At 40.4% G+C, this 26,590-nt stretch overlaps 1 protein-coding gene across 1 annotated transcript in view; it reads left to right on the forward strand.

Moving 5' to 3' along the window:
- Window positions 1–1,881: 1,881 nt before the first annotated feature.
- The window catches only part of Ush2a (usherin), a 702,660-nt gene continuing 677,951 nt past the window's right edge, over window positions 1,882–26,590 (forward strand). The window contains exons 1-2 of the mRNA NM_021408.3: window positions 1,882–2,553; window positions 6,015–6,180. Coding sequence (NP_067383.3) covers window positions 2,078–2,553; window positions 6,015–6,180 — 642 coding nt within the window. The 5' untranslated portion in view covers window positions 1,882–2,077. The remainder of the gene's footprint in view (window positions 2,554–6,014; window positions 6,181–26,590) is intronic.

Here is a 26,590-nt window from a genome sequence, read left to right on the forward strand (position 1 = left end):
TTCCTTTTATGGTCTGTTCACTCGGGATCAAACCCAGGTCATCAGACTTGGAGACACTAGCCTTTACCCACTGAGTTTGTCTGGAAACCAGCTGATGATACTCTCTATAGCAGCACTAAATGATATGTTAGTTTTCTGCACCGTGTCCTGTGTTATTTTTAAAACTTAATTTCCAAAATCCACATAGGAAATTATCCATTTCCTATAAATTTGCTGTCTTTACACTAACATTCTGTTCTTAAAATTTTCCACCTAAATAAAGCACTGAGCCAAGGATGGGGTTTTGACCAAAGGCGACACAATCGAATGCTACAATGTTCTCAGGGGCAAGAAAGGAAAGACGACCTGGAAACAGAGAATCAGGAGTTTTCTCTAGTTGCCTTTTAATGAGAAACACCTTAGAAGCATCTCCTTCTTCTCAAGATTGCTGTAACTCTAAGAGTTTATAGCGAACAAATTAACTCTTGGCTTTCCAGACCATCTTACACTTTTTTAAAAGATGAGGCTGACAGGTTACAAAGACTGTTGAAATCTTAGAATATTTTAATGTAGGATGGCATAATCCAGAGGACAGAAATGACAACTTTGGATGTATGTGCATACAGACACCACACATGAGCTGGCAGTCAGGTGACTACAATTTGGCAGCCCCATTAGTCCCTGGTTCCTTCTCTGGCTGGTTTAGAGTCTGTTTTCCAAGCCCAGTGTTTAGAAGTCCACGGTGTATCTTGCCTTAAGTAATCAAACACAGTTAGAGCAGGATGTCCTGAGGTGAACAAAGCCAAAGAGAAAATTCCATCAATTGGCCAGCCTCATGCTGGCTCCTTCCTCCCAAAGAGGGAACATGCAGAACTGCAGAACGACCCATATAGTTGCTGTCTTATAGAATCAGGCCTTTGTGATTAAAGCATCGCATGGAGTAAGATTCATAAAAGCAGGGAAAGGGAGGGGCCTGGCAGGGTATTACAGGATAAGGTGTACTGCTACTTTAAAAATTAAGCATGCATGCCCCACCTGACTCCCTCCCACTGTACCAGCTTGAAAGCCTTGAAAGCCAGGACACCTCAGTTGCTGAGGGGCCACCGAACAGCCTACACTGAGCTACAGGTAACCCTTTTGAGCTCTGGGGAAGAGTGGCCTGAGTGACAAGTCTCACTCAGGGCCTTCATGCTGCCGGGGCCTATTTCCTAGACGTAATGGGGAGGGGGTGACAGCAAGGTTGCCAGGCAACGTGGGACAGAGGTCCTGTCCAGGAGCTATTTCTCACACTGAGGGGACTGGTTGAAATGCAATAAAGAAATAGTAACTCAGCTTATTTATCAATACAATTACTTACACGGCATTAGGAATCCATATTTAACCTCCAAATACGGAGTCATATGTGGAAACATTAACACAAATGCTTGATAAATATTAAGGCACAGGGCAAGCAGATGGTATTGAGTTTCTAATCAGCTTTGCTGTGAGCTTAAAGTAGCTGTGCAGGCTGGGATGAGGGGGAAAGGCCCAGAGTGCTTAGCTTGCTGCACTTTGGGTAAATGCAAGTTAGCTCTGGTCACAACATATGGTGTTCGTGAAAAGAGCTAAAGGATGCTTTACTGCATTAATTAGAGTGGGTGGTGCCAATTCTCTGGGGTCGAGTAACAGCTCACAGTAGCTGTAAGCCTCTACAACACACAATCATCCATAAATACACAAACTGATTGTCCTATAGGTCGATGAGCGTGATTTGTCCAATAACGTTCAGATCTTTGTCATATTTTTTGACTCTAAGTTGTGTGGTTCATAATGGACTTTGAGAAGTTCTCCATTGTTTTTGTAGGGGGCATCAGATCTTCATGCTTAGAATAAACTATCGATTTCTTGTGTGTTGTTCACCAGGCACCGGCTTCGACTCATGTTTCTGTCCTCCCTCAGGACACCCTTGCTCTGCCTTCCCTGTGACAGTGTGTCTACAGTCTCCCCAAGATGAAACATCTCAGGGATCAAGTGCCTTTCCAGGATTTCTGGTGAACAGTGCAGCCCTGGATCTTAATTTAGGAATGCTTCATTGGGTGAAGAATCCTTTTTTGTAATCATGCATTACCTGGCTCTCTCACCGGGCTTCCTGTGTTACACCATTAAAACATTGATCCTTGCCTATTTGGCTTCGGTATTGGTGTTGGCTGCCTCACAGGGCGTTTTCCCAAGGCTGGAGAATGTGGGTGCTTTCAGGAAGGTATCCACTGTGCCAACCCACGCCACGTGTGGATTCCCAGGCCCTAGCACTTTTTGTCGTAGCCCGGTGGCGGCTGAGCATGTGCAACTGTGTACGGAGAGGCTGTGTATCCAGGATTGCCCCTACCGCTCTGCCTCTCCTCTCTATACTGCCCTCCTAGAAGGCCTCCGGAGCTGCATCCCTGCAGACGACGGTGATCTCCACCCTTACTCCAGGAGCAGCTCCGTGAGCTTCATGTTCGGAAGTCACCAGAACTGCCCGTCTCTACGGGCTCCGAGGCTGGCAGCCGAATTGACCTTAGCTGTGTGGTTGAAGCTTGAGCAAGGAGGCACTATGTGAGTAACACCAGCTGTTTCTAGTTTTCATTTGACCTAGAACCCCCGTGAAATGGGAAGTTGTGGAAACTATTGCAATCTGAGGTCTCACCTAGAAATTAAGGTAACAGTACAGCTGTTACAGCTGTGGGGGCTACCGTTGAAGACCAGCTGCTGTGTTAGTCTTCCCTTTTCTGGCTCTACAATGTGAGTATTGTTTCCTGAAATGTTTTCAATCTGTTGAAAATGAAAATGGACAGCGAAAATATTGAAATAGTTGCATTGAGGGGGGCATATATCTGAACATACCTCAAGTACATATGTAACATATATTATTTAGTATAACACACAATAGAATTATAAATTGATAAATATCAATTATACCAGAGTCATATATTATTTATTCTTTTTATTTCTCATAGACTAGCTGAACTTTTGGTCCTAGCCTTATAGTCAAAAACTTTGACTAGACAGGTAGCTTTCTGAAGGCGTAGGGCTGTTTTACTTACCTTTCTTTTCTCAATAAACATTTCACATAACAAATCGAAGATGTTCAACAGTAGAGTTGAACATGCGGACAGCACCCCACCTCCCTCACAGTACAGTCTTTGACCCACGTGGTGTCCCCATCCTCAGAGGTTCTTAAGAGCTCCCCAGCTCTTGAGTCTGTTAAGGATGCCCTCGACGTGAATGGGAGTGAAGCTTCCATGTGACCAACTTTGGTTGGTGCAGTCGTGAACTCTTCCTGCTGTCACCTCTTCTCTCAGTGACAGTTGACTGCCGTGCCTTAAGTAATACAAGGCCTGTTTAGAAACATCAGCAACATTTTGACTCATCTTTATTTAACTTACTGTTTACATTTTGCTATGTATGTGTTTACATGTGTGCCTGTAAATACAGTGCCTGTAGAAGCCAGAGAGGGCTTTGAGGACCTCGGAGCTGGCTCTGTGGGTGCTTACAAGCCACCTGACTTGGGCTCAGGTCCTTTGTATGAGCATCAATCGCTCTTAGCCTTTGAGTCTCTCTCTGGCTCCCACTGATCTTTTGTTTAATATTTGCTTTTGCCATTTTCTTCCATGCATGATGTGTGTTCTAGAACGTGTGTTCACCCCATCTTTTGTCTCCTAGTAGTGTTGGGCACCTGCCCTTGGGACATTTGCTTTGTGGGACTGTGTTGGGGGAACCTATGAAACAAGGAAGTCTTGCCGTCTCACGAGTGAGTGTGGCTTAGCATCTTAGGTACTTACATTTCATCTGCCAGGGGAAGGCTCATCGTACATTTTACTTTTGTTTGAAGTTTAGAGTGAAAATAATTGCATTCTATTATCCCTGTTTCAATTGTGTCCCCTCCCCACCAAAAAAAAAAAAAAAAAAAGAGAGAGACTTCTATGTTTTACTGCTGGAAATGTCAGGAAATTGGAGCTACTTGTCATGCCACCAACATCTGGTCTCTTAAAACACCTTTGCAAGTTCGCAGAGAAGTCTTTGGATCAAACACCCCTACTGCTGGCTTCCTTTCCTAATGATAGGATACTGGGCATTCCTAGAGGTGCTGGCATGAGGCTTATAGTTTGGGGGATCTGTTGCTTGTATCAAGGTCATTTCATTCTTGATGCTAAAGCACCTATGGGAATTGGGGGAGTTTGGGGGTGTTTGCTCCAGATAAGTAAAACAAACAAAACAGGGATTATCCAATTACTGTGTATTCAGGAGCAGAATAAATCCAGTTCCTAAATATTTTACCGCCTGCCTCCGTCTCACATTTATTATCTACCAAAGCTAGAGTGTTTACAAGCAAACAAAATAGCAAGGGAGATAATCAATAACATATTAAGAAAAGCATTTTCAGCAAGCTTGGGGAAATAAGTCTGCATTTGGTAAATACATTCCTATGTAATGATTGAATTCTCACTTGTAGATTTTATACTCAAGACAAATGAACAAAGAAAAACTCTCAAAGTCCCAGAGAAATAGGATAATGGCAGATTTTTTTTTCATGTCGGTAAATCACAAATATTCAATTACTAAAGCATTAAAAATAGCCTGCAGTAGAATGTATGTATGCATGTGCATGTATGTATATATGTATGTATGTATTTTTAAAGGTTTTATCTAAAATTATTTGCCAAAATAAAAAATGCCTTATTTTATATTTTACCAAATGCAGGCAAAAAGACCAGTACGTTAGTGTCAATAAGGGAGAGACTGGTACTCTGCATTCTTATTCTGTTTTCCAACTTGGGATAAACATATATGAAAGGGAAAGAAGGTTTGTAAATGCTCCCGGTGAGGATAATTTTGAAACTTCTTTTGCATCCATTCCTGGGTGGTCCAACAGGACCTTTGACTCATGAATTCTCATGACTGATTTTGATTACTTTTGGGGAGGAAGTCTGTAGTGTCTGATATATCCTTCAGGTCCCCAGAATCTGTGTGCTCTGATGGGAGGAGTCTCATTCTTACCTAGATGGGAAAGCATGTTTAGTGAACAGGAAGGAGGACTGTTTAAACATCTTTGATCTGAGAAGAGAGTTTTGTCATCTGTGATGCATGCAGAGGTGCCTGGCCTGAGGAAATGGCAGTCAGGTGTGGGAGGAGCACTGGGTTCTGAAAGGCACCCCAGACAACCCATAGAGGAGTGACCTTTGAAAAGAATCCCAACCTGGAATGGTGGCATTCACTCGTCATCTCAGCACTCAGGAGGTTGGGCCAGAGAGCCTGCAAGATCAAATCCATCAGGGGCTGTGATCAAAACCCAGTCTCTACAGTAGTGTAAGTGTAACTCAAGACCTAGAGCCTTCCCAAAAGTTGTTTTATGTCATCGCAATTCCACTTAATCTTACTCTTGGAGAGAAAGCTTCAGTCCAGAATTACTATAGCATGTTAATGTCTCAGCTGGACTTCGGTCACAGAAGACGTAGGTGGCCATCTTGCAGACACTGCTCCTGGCTTCTGGCCAGTGCATGATAAAGAGGAAGAGACAGTGTTTGGTTGTTCAGTCTTCATTTCATTCTGGGAATCAAATAGAGCAATTCTGACTTCAGGGCTAATAACTCAGAGCATTCCATGGACTCCAAATTCATTTGACATTAAAAGAAGAAAGATTTGCCCTGGTGATTCAATACCCATGTGGGATCCGGTGTGTCCTACCACTTCCTATAAAAGGAATAGCAGGGAACTAATGGGCCAGTAGCCTAAATGTTAGTTTTCCAGTAGGATGCGACTACTTTACTTTCTGTCATGAATCTTTAATGAAGGGTGTTGAGGCTCTGAGGAAAATATTGTAAATAAGAATTCCATTTTTTTCTGAAGTAAAATGACTTCTGTTGGAATAAGGTTTTCTGGGAGTATAATAAAATTCAGGTACTTACTCATAGCACACCACTTTGGGTGGGGCTGGGGTCACTTTAACAGGACAATGCCTCAGCTTGCCGTTTTGCTTGGACGCTGACCTTTCCTGTCTTTTCTGGTTGCTTCCTTAGGTGTGTGATAGAAAAGACAGTGGACGGGCAGATTGTGTTCAAAGTTACAATATCTGAGAAAGAGACCATGTTTTATTATCGCACAGTAAATGGTTTGCAGCCTCCAATAAAAGTAATGACACCAGGGAGAATTCTTATGAAGAAATGGATTCATCTCACTGTGCAGGTGAGTAAAATAAAAAATATTTAACATTTGGTTAAACACGGAGATCTGTCTTCCTGTCTTTGCCTTTAAATGGCACCTACCCAGAAAAGCTAAAGCTGTATCTAAGCCCTGGGTCTATGCAGATGACAGCGAAGGAGGACAGATATTTCAGTGACCTCATGGTGTATCTGACGATGTGTTAGCAGTTTCTCCCCCCAACCCCCTTAAGCTGCTGTAAAACTCTCAGCCCCAGAGCTGAACAGTAACGATGGCTTGAGCACTAATCACATGTCCAGAGAATTTCTGTTTTATTTGGTCCCTGCATTTTATGTTTAGATGTTAAGCCCTTTAGAGTCCAACACTGATCTCACAAGTTGTGGCAGGCTTTAAATCCTTGCTCGGTTCCTACAGCTGTCTTTCTCAGATAGTGTCTGTTGATGCGAATGGAACTTGGCTGTCGCATTAAATCGGTGACCTTAGAACTAGTGAACTTTGCACTCGAGGCACTCAGAAGGTGTTATATGATCATTGTCGTTGTCACCCACCATTTGGGAGAAACTTCCAGGCCGTCAGATGCTGAGATTGCTGTGAAATTTCTGGCATTTGCAATGTCTAGAATAGAGACAGACTTGCCTTTTGTTTCTTCAGGGCTTCCTCTGTCTCAGTACTGCCAAACCCACTCTTGATTTTCAAACCAGAGGGAGAGTATGCTCTATTTCCCAGGATGTGCTCCCATATGAGCACTCACCCAGAGACCAGCAAAATCCCTCCCCACATTTTATGGAAACGATCTTTGACTTCAAATACACATGCATGCACGTGTATATACATACATATAGATGTGTATATACTTTTACACACATATATATTTATGTATGTCTATATATGAAGAAAGCAAGCATATCCTGTGTATCCATATCTATCTATCTATCTATCTATCTATCTATCTATCTATCTATTTACATGTTTTCTGATTATAACTATGGAAAATATAATATTTTTGCATACCAGTGCAGTATCAACCTCTAAAGGAAAATACACACACACACACACACACACACACACACACACACACACACATCCACAATTGGTGAATTGTTTTCAGGAAGGTATTCAGAAAGTTTCCATACCTACTCTATGTTTTTGGCTAGAAATTGAGCTTAGTACATACGGGTGATGAGGATCAGGGTTCTCTTGTATTTCTGTGCCACTGAGATAGGTGCAGAGAGTGGATCCCACCTAACATCGGCTCTGTAGTAACGGCTGGACTCCATTCTGGCAATCCTCAGTTGATAATGGCTTAGTAATTAACAGAGAGGGAACCACTTGTCATATTTCTAGAAGATGCCCATTGTAACAATGGGTTGGTGCCACCAAATTAGGCCCTAATTTTTAAAATGAGGACATAGGACATTGTATATAAAGGGACTTTGCAGACAGTGCCAAAACATCTGTCTGTTTCTGGCAAAATTTGGCGTCTGCAACAATGAAGCCAATCTTTCTAGTTGCCTTTGTCTTGGCTGACATGTGAAATACTTTAACAGGCAAGCTCCAAGTGCAAAGAGGTAGCTGTGTCTGAATGACTGTCACCGGAGCCCAGCCTTATGGGGGCGCCACTGGAGTCTCACCATCATTTTTATGCATGTAGGTGAAGTCATCTCTCTCCTAGTTTAGGTAACATTTTGATTTTAATTCTTCCCCTCTTTAAAGAGTAGCATACTGATGGCTTAAGATTATTTATTTATTTATATTTCATGGGTATGAATTGTTTGCCTGCATTTAGTTAAATGCACTTCTATGTGTATAATGCCAAAGGAGGCGAGAAGTGGGTATCAGAACTGGAGTCGCTGGGAATAGGGACCACCATGTGGGTGCTGAGAACTAAACCTCAGCCCCTGGCAGAGCATCAAGTTGTCTTAACTGCTAGGCTGTAACTCCATATCCAGACCTGACGACTTAGTGAAGCTGCATATAGTTTAGACTGTCCACCAAGGGACAAATTATTCTTTCTGACTTATACATGTTTTTCTTTTTCTTTGTTTTACATTTTTAATTGAGTTTTTGAGGCAGGGTCTTGACTGACAGCAGAGACATTAAGCTGTTGCCTAGACTGGCTGCAAATTGCCCAGCTCCATGCTTCTGTTTCCTAAGTGCTGAGATTACAAGCGTGCGCCGCTGTGCCTGGCTATTAAGTTTTTAGAATAAACTCACTGGACTCTAATTAAGTCACAAATGAAAACATCACACAGCCTGATTAATGACGCTGATTAAGCCCTTGCCCATTCCCAAATCCATACATGTCACTGAACCTCTCGCTGTCGGAATGGCCATTTTGAAGCACTAGGCTTCTCTTAGGGTCTTAGATGTTCACTGTCAATTATATTTTTATTCACTTATTGACAACAGAAACCGAAAGCATAATTAGATTTATATCCTCTTTCATGGCTGTTGTGCCTGTTTGTTACAATGTATAAGCTTTACAAAACACTGGACAGAACTGTAACATTCTAACACTTCCATGTTTCATGCAACATGCTCTGATCATCTTTTCCCTTTTAACATTTGGTCTTGTATGTGTATACATGTGTGTATATGTGTGAATGTGTGTGTGTGGGGGGGGGCAGGTATCCATGAGAGCCAGAGAAAGGAATCACATACCCTTTTCCATCACGCTCTCCATCTTGTTCCCTTGAGACAAGATCTCTCACTGAGCTGGGAGTTTGGCTATTGGCTAGCATGCTTGAGTTATTAAATCTCATATCTCCATTCCTGACAGCACACTAGGCCGGGTGCACAAAACCATGTCTAACTTTTTTGTAGAGGCTGGGGTTAGAATGCAGACCCTCATATTTGCACAACCATCTTGCTTCTTTACCCAAGAAGCCAGCTTCCCAAGGGTCTCCATTTTTCTCCTGATGCTTCTAACAGCGTGTCTATTAATTTGTTTGTTTCATATTCTACATATGACAGTATAATGTCTGTCTTTCTAGTCGCCTTTTGAAAATGATGCAATTATATCATAATCTCAAAAATTACAAAAATTAGAGATGACAACCAAGTACCCACTATAAGAGAATAAGAGCATAAAATAAAAAAAAATTCTCTCTCACACACAAAACCAACCAACAACAAATTAGTATATATACACATACTCACATCCAATCGACAACAAAATTATATGTACACACATCTGTCAAAATAAATCAAAGGGACTAAATACTATTGCAGGCATGGTTGTTAATACTAAAGTAGATATTCACTTCTCCTACCCTGAGCTTAGCTGTCTTCTCGGGCTAAACACTCCTTGAAGAGAGCAAAGACTGAGGGATGCTCAGCGTTTCTCTTGTATGTGATGCTGTCCAGTGAGTCAGTGGGAATGCCTTGCAGTAAGAGCTGACTGGAATAGCTTTCTTTCCCTGCTCAGTAGCGTAAGAAACCCAAACATATCTTGGGATGTAGCTCACTTGGGACGGATTGATGCTTTCCTCCAAGTCCCCAGGACGAGCCTGCACGGCACTCTTCTTTTCCTCCGAATCCCTGGTTCCCGGAGAAAGCCTGCACAAAGTGGCAGAATAGCCAACCCACCGAACAGAAAGCGCTTCCGGACTTCCTGCCACCCATAACTGTTCTTTTTTGTGGCCTTGTCTCTGTATGCATTTGTGTAGTTATGCCTAATCCCTAGCCTATTTAGCGGGGCCCTGAGCTACCAACCATTTAAAATCTTACCTGATACGTTCTTCAATGAGCTTGCTTCAGCGATGTTTCCCTGGGGCTACACTGGGCCACTCGGTAGATGTTGGATAGCACAGCACAGTGCTATTTTCTATGAGCGTCAAAGAACTGTGACTGTGAACTTCTCTCTCAAAGCACCACATGTGGTGAGACCTTCTCAAGACGGTGCCCCATGGCAGCAGCATGTGTGTATTTTCAGACACACGGGCGTGTCTCAGTCACTAGTTCACCCTGAAGCTGCTGGGGCGTGGGAGTTCAGATAACCTGAATTCCACATGTCTCCATCATGAGGTTTACTTCCTGCCTCCTCAGAGCCTCTACCTTCTAATGCTTCTCCTTGATGCTGAACCACTGTGGGTTCAGCGCTCGCTAAGGATGTCCTTCCCTCTGTCCCCGTGACTTGTGTTCAGAGGGTTCATTTAGCGTCAGCTTCTCCAAAATGAGAATATTGAGCAATGGAGATGGCACTTGTCACCAAATATGATGCCATTAGTTCAGTCCCCAGGGGTCTGCAGAGTGAAGGGAGAGAAGCATGTCCTGAGAGTTATCCTCTGAACACATGCAACCTGCCTTCCGGTCATCAAATGCAAACCATGGGACACACGTGCACACGTACAATGAATAAATTCATGATGTAAAAAGCAATTTAAGAACTCAGAATGTTAAGGTCCCCAGAAAAAAATTTAAATGCTTTTAAATGATTAAATCCCTGGGCAATAAAGATACCAGGAAGGGCCAGCAATAGGAAACAGAGGAGACCTAATGTCCTAAATACACACTGTCCTAGTGATGGCATCTAGTGATGGCTTCATCAGCATTTGTGTGAAAACCGGCATTTTGAGAATAAAAACAGTCAGAAAATGGGAAGTTTGTAAATTAATATTCATTCAGGGACTTCAATCTTAAGTGGTTGATGATTTAAATTTTGTTTTGGGGTTTAACATACTGGCCATTTCAGATTATATAATAAAGAAATTTTATTAAACCATAATTTTTATATTGAAACTCAGAAAAATCAGTTCGTGATTTCATTAAGCAAAATAGGGATAATCTTTGTAGATCCTTAAGGGCTCAATATTAATATTGGATTCATATATATTGTTATTACTATAAGATAGGTATAATTTTGGAATATATAGAGGAATTTTATTGAGTATTTTGTTGTGGATTGGCAGACAATACTACTTGGAAGCATTTAGCTGCATGCTACCCCAATCATTTTTGCTGCATTTAGCCCCAAGTGTCCTGTGCGAGCTGTCTTTGTCATGTAAGTGACTCACACATTTCATAGACCCTAAAGCTCCAAGGGGTCACCAGTCGAGTCTCTCTGGAAACCATGCTGACTTGGAGTAGGCAGCTGACTCGGTGTCAGGGGAATGAAGCCTCAGGGACTGTTTTAGCTATGGGGCTGTTCACATGGTCTACGGCATCGCAGAGGCTTCTGGGTACACAGACCAACTGAGTCCCAGAGGAGCCTAGCCACGACAGTATGAAGAGGGGCATCTTGGTATGGTGTGGAAAGAAGGGATTGGTAAATAAGATTGAGCAGCTAGGAGGAGGAGGAGAGAGATTATAGGGCCCCAGTTTGTTTGTGAAATATGTTGTTTTGATTTATGTCTTCAGTTTGAAAAGGGAAAACGATTGAGAGCTCTGGGGATAGATATGCAGTTTAAGAAACAGTTTGTTAGACTAGATAAATGAGTATCCCGGCCTTGGAGTACTTATACATATGCACAATTAATAAAGCTATTTAAATATCTCTGGTGATGGGGCCAGGGCACGGAACAGGGATGGCATGGAAGGGCCCTCAGATGAGAAGCTGTCTAGCAATGTTCACAGCAGTTCTACCTTGACCCTCACCCCCAGGCAAGGTCTCCCAACCATCCTGATCCTTTGATGAATCTTATTGATTATGCTCATAATTTCATGTACCTAGTCATGTAAGCATGTGTGGGTGTTAAACATCTTGTCTTCGGGCAGAGACATCTCTAGCCATTTGGCCAGCACCTAAGTTAGTTGAATTTTGGGGGTTTATTCAGAACAAAGTTAGAACAAAGAACTTAGAAAGCTTCTTTGGTACAAGGAGTTCATGGTGAGAATGATGTTCCGCCGTGTAGTTTGTGTATATAACATTAACTGTCTTCCATGATCGCATTGCAAATGCTGACTAATGGTACTGCATTGGCTCAGACTATTTTCACTGTAGAGTTCAGAAAACATGGGGCCCTCAAGAGTTAACAAAGCCTGCCCATATACAGTATTAAATTCATTTGACTTTAAAATAAAATGTATAGATTACCATAAGGGCTGTAAAGATGGGTCCGTGGTTAAGACAGTTTCTTGCTCTTACAGAGGGCCAGAGTTTGATAGCCAGAACTCACAATGGGCAGCACACAACAGGATGTAACTTCTCTAGCTCAGGTGATCCTGCATCTTCTGTGATCTCAGAGGACACCCATGCTGACACACAAGCATGCACATAAGTTAAAATGAAATAGTTTAATAACGCAATTGCCATAAAACGAAGTCATTTTAAAAATCTAAAGGGTCGTTTTCAAAGTTCTGTGACCAGCAAGAGTAAAATGCCACAGGAACTGAAGACTCGATTGTAACAGAAACATAATTTAGATATGTTTGTAGATATTCTTACACATTTACTATATATATGTGTGTGTGTGTGTGTGTGTGTGTGTGTGTCTGTTTGTTATGTTTTACATATTTATATATCCTTAGAAAGTGTCTATACAGTTTACAGTTGTAGCTCTCATTTCTATAAGTGACTTAAATGTACAACAGGATTATTTTTATGTAAAGTACCACTTACCAGTTCTAGCACAAGTCAGTGCTGAAGAGATGCTCAGTGTATAACAGTATTTACCACCACGCCTAGCAGCCCCAGAACCCACATGATGGAAGGAGAGAACTGACCCATGTAAGCTATCATCTAACATCTAGTCTTGCCTTGGGATATATATGTGCATGCAATAATGTGTATGCACACACACACACACATACACACACACACACACACACACACATATGTTTCAAAAGGAAAGAGAAGTAATAGAAGTCTTACTGAGCTACCTTCTCCCATAAGCCTTACTTGATTATATCTACGCAGCCATTGCATGGTTCAGCTTTATAATGGCTTGATATAGTTTTGGTTGAAACTATATAGCACCTTTTAAGTTTTGATCTTTCCTGGGATAGCGATATATGATACGTATTTTGTTGGGATGCTGGGCAGTTATAGTTATAGCTGCAGCTTCCAGTTATTCATAGGATTCTAAGAGTCACCTGTCCATGTTCTCCAGTGACCGGAAGACAAAGGTATTCAGAATGCAGCCTCACCTCCACTCACACTCTTTCCACCTGGATCCTGGATTGCTGACCCTATTATAACTATAACATCTGCATTTCCAGAGTTCGTATGCATGCAATAGGATACATTCAACCAAGCTGTTACATAGAGAATAAACATTCCACATACACAACATTCGGTGTCAATGCCCTTTAGGACAGGGAATGTGTTGTATCTGGGAGATGCAGAGGCCAGTGGCTTGAGCAGAGCAGGCAGAGCATAAAGCATGGTGTGAAATGAAGAATAGTAGATCAATGAGGCTGCACATTAAACAACATTGAGTGGGCTGCAATTTCTTCAGCAAGAGTCTGTAGATACGATGGGAAGGAGACAGTGATGGAGTGACAGGGTGAAGAGAGACATACATCCCATGGGTAGATTACATTTTGCTCAGCACTACTAGACTATAGAGAGGAAGAACCATTTATCCTGAAGACAAGAGTGAAGGTAGGCCACGGTAGCCCAGCTGAGACAGTGCTAGCTGAGTGAAAGGGTCAATGGTTCATATGCTGAGAACAATTTAGTTATGAAAATTAGAACCTTCATTAATAGACGGAATGTAGAGTTGACTGATTCTGGTATTCTGGTGTGTGAAGTTTCATGAAGTCTAATTTATCCAAATAGAAGCCCCCAAAATAATCATGTTTATTATTCATAGCACAAGCTGGGCCTCATGTCTCAACCATAATTTCCCCCTTTGGAAGACATTAAACAACATTGAGTGGGCTGCAATTTCTTCAGCAAGAATCTGTAGAAACGATGGGAAGGAGACAGTGATGGGGTGACAGGGTGAAGAGAGACATACATCCCATGGGTAGATTAAGAAGCTAACATTCTCCATGCTCATGGGCTATTATGTCCTCACTGGCCTAAAATGAGGCCTGTGTGTTATTTCCACCTTGAAGATCTTACAAGAGTGTAAGAAAATACAGAAAGCAGAACCCAAATGCAGGGGAACTACCAACTTTAAGTCAGGAATGTTGGGAAAAGTACTTGAAGAAAGAGTCTCATTAGTTAATTCTTAAAGATACAAGGCTTTTGGTTGGTATGGAAGATGGAAAGCAGCAAATTCTATCCAGAAGAAGCAGGGGAGTGAAACATGAAAACTCAAACTGGTGATAGGTATCAGTGAGAGATACTGAGTTGTTTAGAAGTTTATCATTGTGTCAAGCAAAAATAGCTAAGGCCAACTTGCTCAGACACTAAAGCATTAAAGAAAGTTTGCTGGGGAGAATATTTATATGATATACACACACAAAATAGTCTTGTTTAGCTCATGTGCATAACAGAACAGCTCAAGACCCACTGTAGTGTTTACCTTGATAAGTTTGAATGTTATCAAGATAATATTTTACAGCAAAGACATGAGACCAATGAGATAATTTCTACTGGGACGCTTCTAATCAAGACATACAGAAAGCCATGAATAAATTAACATTTAAACCTAGAAACTGATATTTGAAGATGAACTTACCTCTTTATTTCTGTATGAGAATGGCTAGCCTTCAGCGACAGCTATAAAATATATAATACATATATAAAAGAGATATATACAAATATTGTGCTCTACATTATTCTGTATGGCACAAAATTGAAATTTGCAATAAAAGAGTGTTTTTCTGTGTCTACTTAGTTTTGTTTTTATTAAACAATGTCTAGTCTTGAAAATGCCATCATGGTGATTCTGTCAAATTTATAATGGTTCACATCCGATGATGGTGCTGCTTAAACCCGTTCACCGAATGGAATTGCTGTTCTGAGCATCTTCCCCTAAAAGCCAAGTATAATAAGACTTGGGTGATTTTCGCTCTTTTGTGGGTAGTTGTTTTTGTGCCCAAAGGGCTAAGCGCTGCCATCGGTTGTACATCACTAGACAGAGCAGTGTGCACACACCCCCAGGGCGGAGCTGGGCTCATGGTATGCAGCATTTCACAAAGGAATAGAAACTATGGCGGTTCTTAAACACAGACTTGAATAGTTTTATTTCCCCATCTATTTTCTTTGGTATTTCTCTCTTAAATACAATATTCTAAATTATTTAAGGTTTCTATATGGATTGTATCCAAGGCTAAGGAAAAATAGATTTAAAAGACATGTTTCCAAGCATGGAAACGTTATAATAGGTCAACCTACTTTCAAGTGATCTATTTATAAATTAATAAGTGTTTATGATGGGTGTAGAATGTTCATCCAAACTATATGTTTGAAAAGTAGAAAAATAAATAAAGTGTTTTGTTTGTGCCTAGTATTCATTTACTTTTGTTATGGGGATTGGAGAAGAGTAGAAAGGGGCAGAAACCAGGTAACTTAGGGCTCAAGAGCAAAGCATAGGGCCATGAAGAGAAGCCCAGGATCAATTGCTCATACCAATGCAAGCATGGGGGAAGGAGCCACGAGAGGGTTGATTACGTGTGTATGCTACGTAATTTACAGTTGACTTCTGGGAAAGAAATAAATCCCTGGTGCTGTTCTAGTTATTTGGCAAGTGTGTTCCATACAAATAATTTAAATGAGACAGAGTAAAGGAAGGTTGAAGGGATGAGCTACAAGTGAGGTGAAGTCTGTGACCTCACACCAGAGGACAAATACTGACTCAACTGAATACATTCCTTCCAAGACTCCCCAGGATCACTCACAGAACACATCAAAGCAAGTGGGAAAAAGCCTTTCATCAATATTGAAGCAACACATGTTGTGAAAATATCTGAAAACCTAGGGACTCGCAGGTTATGAAATGTAGATATTGAATAGATACTTCTCTGTGTTTTTGTTGATTGATAATTTAATCACATGTATTTATGGGATCCATCATGATAATTTGCTACATGTGTGCAGTGGGTGAAGATTGAATTGGGCTAATTAGCATCTCGGTCTCTTAATAATTTAATTAACATAATTCTATGTATTTATGAACTGGAGTGTGATGTTTCAATGAATGCATACAATATGTGTAGCTCAAATTGGGATGTTAACATTTACAGCTCCTCATGTTTACTATGTATTTAGATTTGAGCCCCTCTCCTCATTATACAATACTTGATAGGTTATTGTGGAATTTAGTCACCCCACTGTGCTGTAGAATACTAGAACATGGTAATTCTACCTACTTGCAGTTTGATCTCTTAGGCCTTCCTTCCTCCACCCCTCTGCCACTTGTAATATTCATGACTACTGTTTCATATTCATACCTCAATTCTGAGTGTAGTGTTCTTGTATCTGATTTGTTTCACTTAGCCTGATGTCTTACAATTCAATTAATTTTACTACAATGATAGCATTTTTTTCATGTATTAGAAGAATTTCAATGAACATTAAATGCCACATTTATAATCAGTCCATATCTTTATGGGTGTCTAAGTTGACTGTGTATAACATACCCAGAAGTGAGATGGCTGGAACTTCCAATAATTCTATTTTGATGTGTGTGTGTGTGTGTGTGTGTGTGTGTGTGTGTAATCTCTCTTATATTCTCCATAATGGCTTTACTAACATATATATTCCTACCAAAATTTTAAATTTTTTTCTCACATTCTTCTCAATATTTTCTAGTTGTTTTAAAATATATCATAAACTAATGTTAATTATAGTAATCATGTTATGCTAGATAGAAAAATTCCTCCCTATTTGACTATATTTTGGTCAAATTATCCATTTGCTTGTTGCTCCTCCTCCTCCTCCCAACTCATCCAGTATCAAGTAATTTCTATCCTATTTTTAACATTTCAAACATCAGATGAGATTAGGCATGTTCAAGGTCGTTATGGCCATAGGCCTATCTCTATATTATGAGATCAGTGTTGATGTCTATTATGGATGGTTGAGAGTGTATGGTATTTTTCTTTCCATTAGCTTATTTTATCTAGCACAATATCATCAATTTTCATCCACACTGTTGCAAATCAGTTTAAAGTTTGTTCCACTGAGTAACATGCAACCAACCATGTGGACATCTTCCCCGTTTATTTAGAAACAGGCTGGGTGGTTCCCATTCTTTACCATTGGGAGTGGTAAATAAGGATAGGTGAAAGGGCTGAATCTTCTGGGCTTTCTGTGTGGACAACTGTGCTATGTGCACAACTGTGTGATGTGAAATATAACATTGATTGCCCATCTGTATTTTTCTGTTTCTCTTGCAGCGTTGGCTAAAATGTCTACAATTATATAGCAATATAATGGTATCAATATCCATCTTTATTGTTCTTGTTCCTTATTTCAGGGAAAGTAAATGAGTATCTCATCACTAAATGGAATGCATGCTGTAAGGACTTTTGTAGGCATCAATGTCTAAGTGTATAAAATCTATCTTCTGTTTCTTCTAGCCTGAAATATCATTAATATTAACAAATTTCAAATACATTTTCTGAATATGATTTTTATTTAATAATTGCACTCACAAACTTTATAATTTATTCAACTGTCTAAATTTAAAAGAACCCCACTCCTGGTAGAAGGATGATTATAACATTTTATTGACTTTAAAGTGTACCCATTTATAATAGATGATATAACACTGTAAAGTCTAACTATACACAAACAACAAAGATTTGGTGTTGATCATTGTACATCTAATTCCAATTATGAATGAGTTCTGGGTTTGTTAGAGGCTTCTCATTTCCATGTCTAATCATTCAATCACATAACTCCTCTTTAACCTGCCATTGTGTCAATGACATCAGACACTGATGGATTTTCAAATATTAAACAAACATTACATAGCTGGAACAAACCCTACTTAATCCTTTTCAATAATTTCATATGTTGCTGGCTTTGATTTTTGTTTTAATTTTCTTAAAGTAGGAATTTAAAGTCAAGAACCTTTTGTTTTTTATTATTAGCACTGGATTTGGCATTGTGCTATACTCCAGTTATATAATTTTTAGGTTTTCACCATGCTAATTTTAGTGTTCTGCTGTTCTTCTCCCTCTCCCCCTCCTCCTCCCCCTTCTCTCTCTCTCTCTTCCCCCCCCCCACACAGAACCTTGAAACCTTATCTTTTACTTCCAATTTCTCATGAATTATGTTATATATTTTCCAATCATTTAAATAATTTTGAAATTAAACTTCTAGTACTGATTTCAATTTTGAACCCATTTTAGACAAAGAGCATAATTTGTTGAAAAATTTCTCAGTGGTTCAGTTTGTCATTTGTTTTGAGTAAATGTTTCATCTTCAATTGAAATTCACATAAATTTTCCTATTGTTTTCTGCATTATATATTTTTACAGACTTTGTTTTTGTTGAAATAATTTCCTTTAAGCATTCTTAAGTGTGCTCTGCTAATGACCAATTTCTCCTCCTTCTCTCTCCCACTCATATTCTTGATGTTTAGCTTTCCTGAATCTTGGCAATTTTCCTTTGGGCAATTAATATCATCTGGTGAGGATTGCCAGATAAAACATCACAATTTGTGTATTTTCCTCATTTTTATTTGATGCTGTGTCAGCTTTTGCTTCATGCATCCAGAGATGCTCCTGTTAGATTTATGCACATTACAGTAATTATGTCTTTCATCTCAAGCGATCTTATCATCATGTACCAACCATTCTTTGCCTCTAGATGTTGGCTTGTTTTCACGTCCACGTTGCCTGATAACAAACATGACACCCCTTCTTTGATTTGAATGATAGCATAATGCCTTTCCCCCAAGCTCTTAATAACAATTTCATGTTACAGAGTGACGATTGGTTTTCACATATGTAGTGTTTATTTTTCAGTCATGTGTTTTGATGATTTTAATCTGTTTGTGAAGATAGAATCTGGTAGTACAGCATACACATGGATTCAGGACCCTCATGTCACTTGCCTCAGATTGCTAATGTTATAGGAGTATACCTCTGTGCCTGGATACACTTTCATATCTTGTTCTAATCCAGCCCTCCTCTATGTTTCACTAGTTGGTTATTCAGGTTTTAAAAATTTAAGCTTCTTAGTTGTACTTTTTGTCTTGTGCATGCCACGTTTATGTTGTCTTGTATGTTTTGTAGTTGGTGGTGGCTTCTTTGGTTATTTTTCAATTTTTTTATTAGATATTTTCTTCATTTACATTTCAAATGCAATCTCAAAAGTCCCCTATGCCCTCCCCCTGCCCTGCTCCCCTACCCACCCACTCCCACTTCTTGGCCCTGGCGTTCCCCTGTACTGGGGCATATAAAGTTTGCAAGACCAAGGGTCCTCTTTTCCCAGTGATGGCCGACTAGGCCATCTTCTGATACATATGCAGCTAGAGACATGAGCTCTGGGGGTACTGGTTAGTTCAAGTTGTTGTTCCACCTATAGGTTTGCAGACCCCTTTAGCTCCTTGGGTACTTTCTCTAGCTCCTCCATTGGGAGCCCTGTGTTCCATCCAATAGCTTACTGTGAGCATCCATTTCTGTATTTGCCAGGCACGAGACCCCTATATCAGGGTCCTTTCAACAAAATCTTGCTGGCATATGCAATAGTGTCTGGGTTTGGTGGCTGATTATGGGATGGATCCCCTGGGTGGGGTAGTCTCTGAATGGTCCATCTTTTTGTCTTAGCTCCAAACTCTGTCTCTGTAACTCCTTCCATGGGTATATTGTACCCTATTCTAAGGAGGAATGAAGTATCCACATGTTGGTCTTCCTTCTTCTTGGTTTTCTTTTGTTTTACAAATTGTATCTTGGGTATTCTAAGTTTCTGGGCTAATAACCACTTATCAGTGAGTGCATATCAAGTGACTTCTTTTGTGATTGGGTTGCATCACTCAGGATGATATTCTCCAGATACATCCATTTGCCCAAGAATTTCATAAATTCATTGTTTTTAATAGCTGAGTAGTACTCCACTGTGTAAATGTACCACATTTTCTGTATCTATTCCTCTGTTGAGGGACATCTGGGTTCTTTCCAGCTTCTGGCTATTATAAGTAAGGCTGCTATGAACATAGTGGAACATGTGTCCTTATTACCAGTTAGGAAATCTTCTGGGTATATGCCCAGGAGAGGTATTTTTGGATCTTCTGGTAGTACTATGTCCAATTTTCTGAGGAACCACCAGACTGATTTCCAGAGTAGTACAAGCTTGCAATCCCACCAACAATGGAGGAGTGTTCCTCTTTCTCCATATCCTCACCAGCATCTGCTGTCACCTGAAGTTTTGATCTTAGCCATTCTGACTGGTGTGAAGTGGAATCTCAGGGTTGGTTTGATTTGCATTTCCCTGATAATTAAGGATGCTGAACATTTTTTCAGGTGCTTCTCAGCCCTTCGGTATTCCTCAGTTGAGAATTATTTGTTTAGCTCTGTACCCCATTTTTAATGGGGTTATTTGAATTTCTGGAGTCTAGCTTCTTGAGCTCTTTGTATATTATTGGATACTAGTCCCCTATCAGATTCAGGATTGGTAAAGATCCTTTCCTAATCTGTTGGTGGCCTTTTTGTCTTATTGACAGTGTCTTTTGCCTTACAGAAGCTTTGCAATTTTTTTTTGCATTCTTTTTTTGCATCTTTAAAAAATTTTTTTTATTAGGTACTTTCCTCATTTACATTTCCAGTGTTATCCCAAAAGTCCCCCATACCCTCCCCCCCCCTCCAAATCCCCTACCCACTCACTCCCACTTCTTGGCCCTGGCATTCCCCTGTACTGAGGCATATAAAGTTTGCATGACCAATGGGCCTCTCTTTCCACTGATGGCCGACTAGGCCAACTTCTGATACATATGCAGCTAGAGACACGAGCTCCGGGGGACACTCATTATTTCATATTGTTCTTCCAACTATAGGGTTGCAGATCCCTTTAGCTCCTTGGGTACTTTCTCTAGCTCCTCCATTGGGGGCCCTGTGATCCATCCAATAGCTGACTGTGAGCATCCACTTCTGTGTTTGCTAGGCCCCGGCATAGTCTCACAAGAGACAACTATATCGGTCCTTTCAGCAAAATCTTGCTTGTGTATGCAATGGTGTCAGCTTTTGGAGGCTGATTATAGGATGGATCCCTGGATGTGGCAGTCTCTAGATAGTCCGTCCTTTTGTCTCAGCTTCATACTTTGTCTCTGTAACTCCTTCCATAGGTGTTTTGTTCCCAATTCTAAGAAGGGGCAAAGTGTCCACATGTTGGTCTTCATTCTTCTTGAGTTTCATGTGTTTCTTAAATTGTATCAATTTTATGAGGTCCCATTTGTCGATTCTTGATCTTATAGCACAAGCCATTTCTGTTTTGTTCAGAAATAAAACTGCATAATACAGGTACAATGACAGACAGGTAGATCAATAGGATAGAAAACCCACACACCTATTGACACTTGATCTTTAACAAGGGAGCTAAAACTACCCAGTGGAGAAAAGACTGCATTTTCAACAAATGGTGCTGTTACAACTGGCGGGTATCATGTAGAAGAATGCAAATTGATCCATTCTTATCTCCTTGTACAAAGCTCAAGTCTAAGTGCATCAAAGACCTCCACATAAAAGCAGAGACACTGAAATTTATAGAGGAGAAAGTGGGGAAAAGCCTCAAAGATATAGGCACAGGGTTATTTTTTTTCTTTTGCATGTTTTCTGTCTTTCTTTCGGTCCCCAAAGCACCATGTGACACTTGAACAGATTTTACAACCCCTCCTTGAATTTTAGAATAGCCTTCAATTATATGTTTTATAGAGTGTTTTAGTGGCTGTAAGTGTTTACATATACACAATTCACTTCCCACAGTCTACTGACATCCACTGTCCTTCTGCTAAGGGCAGACTTCTCACTTCCACTCAGGACTTTTATTCATCCTAATTTGAATCTACTTGTCTTGAGTGATTCCTGCATGTGCCCTCAGCACACCTTTGTCATCTCTCAATGTTTGTGTGCACTTAACGTCACAAACAGAGGAGGATAGTTGTTGCCCAGAGAGCTGTTTCTTTGTTTTGTTTGTCTCTTAGAAAAACAACGTTCAAAGTCAGTCTTGAAAGCTAAGCTGAATGAAGCTAATACCCTTACAACCTCACATGTGATGATGTCTTAATTTTCCTCTTTAGTGTTAAAGGGTCTTTCTTGCTGGATTTAATTTTGGGATTGATGGTTAATGTCTCCCATCACTTAGAGCTCAGTACCACTGTTCTGGCCTGCTTTGCATTTGACCAGAAATCTGCTGCTCTGTCAATTGTTCTGTACTTCAGTTCTTTTATTCCTCTGGTGTTTATTTTTTCTCCATAGTAGATTTGCATGTCCCCCCTCCCCTTACTTTCTCTGAGCCTGGGGAGTATGGATACTGTTATAGATATTTCAGTTGGGATAGACACTCATGGCCAGTTCTGTGTTTTAGCCACTTAATTGAAAAATACAAAAACCAAAACACCAGGAATAACAAAAACAAAAACAGAATGGAATTATTACACACTGAATCATAGAGACAAACATAACAGAAAGTAGATGAAAGCAGAAATGGGGAAAGTTTAGAATATTTATAATTATTAAACACTTGTACTAGAAAATGCTGGTTTAAAATCGATTTCTCTAGCTTCCATTGGAAAGCATGAAAGGAAAAAGAATTGATTAGGTCCTAAGAAATGGAAGGGAGGAAAGAGTAGCAATAAGGTCAGAACTCAGTGAAACACAAAATAATGGGTTCCATAAAAGACTGATGAAACTGAAAACCTCTAGTTACCTGGTACAGTATGCATCTTATAGTTTGACTAAGAAGGAAAATGGAGGGAAATGCAAATTTATATCAGAAGGACAACATAAATACTTCTTACTCAAAAGCTTCTCTAATGGAGTTGTCCCTGTCCAGTTATTTATAAGAAATGGTATTTTAGAGTGGTTATTTTTATCTCTGCATGCTGGAAGCTCTAGCTTAGAGGTTTCTTCAGTGTGCTAAATAAATGGATGTTATCAAGAAAACATGAGGGTTGACTGCTCTGGTGCTCTAGCAGTCTTGGGATTTTACCATCTTCATCTTATTGTACCATCTTCAGTACTTGCTCGCTGTGTTATATTCATACCCTCTGACTGTAGGAAGAAAGAACCTGAGAGAAATGAGGTAGAGTTGCAAAGAAATGTATTAAGTGCTTGTCTATCATTTAAACTGCTAATTAGCTATAAATTATTAACCAGGTTTGAAGAATATTGGCTGACAAAATGATCCTTAGGAAATTTTCTTTAAAACAAATTGAATTCAATATGAGGAGCTTAAAGTTGGAGAAGTTGTGCTGATCAAATAATCAGATGTTGATTCTGGCAAAGCTTTGGCATGGTCTTATCAACACATAGGAGTTTATGAAAGACTTCCACAGCTCTCGGGGCCTTGGATAACCTTGAAGTGCTTGAGAGAAGAATAGCCTGAGCATCTTCAGACTTTGAGCCCTTTTCTGCAGCCCTATGGCACTGTGGAGGTTGAGGGGCAGCTGAAGTTTGATCTAGACTGAACAGCACATGGAATACTTGAAAAGTGACTGTTGTGAACCACCATGGTGGGTAGAGAGCCTTTCTCGTGGTTAATTCTCAGGGAGAAGTAAGCCCAACTTTGAATGTAGCATCTAGTCTAGCATTGGTATTTCTTACATTTCTGCTGCTGTGATAAATAGCATGACTAAAAGCAAATTACAAGAGATTTCATTTATTCTGACTTAAGTTTCCAGGTGGATTGTCCATGATGCTGGACAAGGCATGAAAGCTTGAAAAAAATCTCACGTCCTCACACCCACAAAAAGCAGAGAGAGAGAGTGAGTTAGCATTAGGGTAAGACTGAAACCTCTCGAAGTCTGCTCCTAGCAATGAGCTCTAGTTCTGAAAAGGTGGATGATAACCTCCCTGTGGTGGGTTGAATAAGAAGGCCCTCCATAGGTTAATATGTTTGAATGCTAAGCCATCAGTGAGTGCCACTACATAGGAGAGATTAGGAGGTATAGCCTTGTTGGAGTAGGTGTGGCCGTTTTGAAAGTATGCATTGCCTTGTTGGAAATATGTCACTGAGGCTTTGAGGTTTCAGAAGCCCAAACTGATGCTCTGTCTTTCTGGTGCCTGTGGATTCAGACGTAGAAAGAGCTCTCAGCTACTACTCTAACACCATATCTGCCAGCATGCTGCCATGTTCCCTGCCATGATGATATTGGACTAAACCTTTGAAACTGTAAGCAGGCCTCAATTAAATGCTTTCCTTTATACGGGTTGCTGAGGTTATGGTGTCTCTTCACAGCACAAGAACACTGAAAAAGACAAAAGCTGGTATCAGGGAGTCTGTGCCAGGCCCGACCATGCTGCTTGTTGGCAGCTGAGGACTTTGAGACTTTCGATTAGAATGTATTAAGTGGGGCATAATGGGCTGTTCTAGGCAGAGCATGGAAGACGGTGTTGAGAGCAAAATAGATTATGACAACCTGGCTCAAGAGATTTCACAGGAAAAGAATATTAGTAAGTGTCCTAGAGGCCATTTATGCAATAATTTTGCAAATGATGTGTCTGCTTTCTGCTGTTGCTTCAACCAAGTCTGCTAGAGACGAAACTGAAGACGTTTGGGATTAGTAAAATTGGCAGAGGAGATTTCAAGACAGCCTAGTGTTGACTGTATTGCTTGGTAGTCACTCTTACACAGATCTAAAATAAAGAGGAGCAAGCCAAGTGCAATGGAGTTAAGTTCTGTGCCCAAGGTGATAAACACATTAAAAAACAATCAGATGCTCAATGGAATAAAAGGAGTGGAAACCACAGGACAAGACCCCATCCAGCTAAGCTTCCAACTTGTGAAAAGGTACTAGAGACAAGTTTAAACAGTGAAAGAAACCATGGAAATCAGAAAGCTGCTGCTGCTGATGTATTTGGATGAGTGGGCCAGGTTCCAGCCCCAGCAAGTAGAAGAACTTAGAAATTTCAGCCACATGGTTTTGGTTTTAAACTCAAGGATACCAGAAAGGTATTGTGGAATCTTCTTCTGCCATCAAAGAAAGCCACTGAGGCCAGGTGCATGTCAGAAGTACCCCTGCATAGAGGCCCAGAGAGGCAATACTGTATTTTGTTAAAGATCCCAAGATGTTGGAGGTACCATATTCCTGGGGTATCTGACAAGAAAAACTGCAGAGTGGGTGTGGAAACAGCCCAAGAGAGAAGTATGCTGCAGTCATACAAGCTGAAAGGATCTGGAGATCTGAAGAGAGCTTTGACATCAGACATGGAGAACAGGATTTGGAGTTTGTCCTGGTGAGTCATGGTCTTGCTTTGGTCCAATATTTTCTCACCATGCTTCTTTCTTCTCTTTTGGAATGGTAATGTACATCCTTTGCCGCTGTATGTTAGAAGTGTGTGATCTTCTTTTTTATTTTATAGGGTGTTATAGTTAAGAGATATCATTGAGTCTCAGAAGGGACTTTGAACTTTAGACTTTTAAATGCTGTTGAGACTGGTATAGACCATATGAAGTTTTGAAGTTGGACAGAATACTTTTTTTTTTTTTTTTTGCATTATGATCTGGCTACAAGCTTAGTGGGACAGGGAGTAGAATGTGGTGGTTTGAACAAGAATGGACCTGATAGGCTCACATGTTTGAATGCTAAGTCACCATGGAATGGTTCTACATGGAAAACTTTAGGGATCACATACTGCCTTTCTGGAGTTGCTGTGACCCTGTTGGAAGAAGTGTGTCAATAGGGGTGGGCTTTGAGGTTGTAGAAGCCCAAGCCAGGCCAAGAGGCCTGATCTCTTCCTGTTGCTTGTAGATTCAGATGTAGAAGCTACTGTTCCAACACCATGTCTGCCTGCATGCTGCCTTATTCCCTGCTATTATGACAATGGACTAAACCTCTGAAACTCTAAGCAAGTCACAGTTAAATGCTTCCTTTATAAGAGTTGCTGTGGTCATTCTCACTTCACAGCACCGACCATTGACTAAGATACTCCCCACATAGCAACACCAACTGGGAACTATGTGTTCAAATACATGAATCCGCAGGGGCCATCTCTCATTCAAACCACAGGCAGGATCAATGTGTCAATGTTTCAACAAGTTTACCTAACCAAACAGTCTTCAGGGGAATGATACATTTCTCACATTTCATGTTGTCAGAGTTAGAGTTTAGACAGAAGACATGATTTGCTTCCCCGCTCTTTGTTTTACTTGGTTTGGGCAGCTACCATTTTCACACAGCCTCAGATGTTGAAAGTCAGCCCAAGGACCTTAAAAACTTGTCCTTTTCAATGTTGTAGTCCCCATCAACTTACCTTATCTTAGATCTGACTGGGTTTGTGACATTAAGAAAGTAAATTTACTACAATGCTAAGGTAGCTGCTGTCATTTCTTGTACCCCTGGTGAGGAGGGTGTTTGTTTTTTAATATGCACTGCTATGTGTATTTTAATATTTACTTGTACCATATGTAATGAGCCCATGTAATGATTAAAATAAT

This window comes from Mus musculus, chromosome 1, assembly GCF_000001635.26.
Source record: "Mus musculus strain C57BL/6J chromosome 1, GRCm38.p6 C57BL/6J".
NCBI lineage: Eukaryota > Metazoa > Chordata > Mammalia > Rodentia > Muridae > Mus > Mus musculus.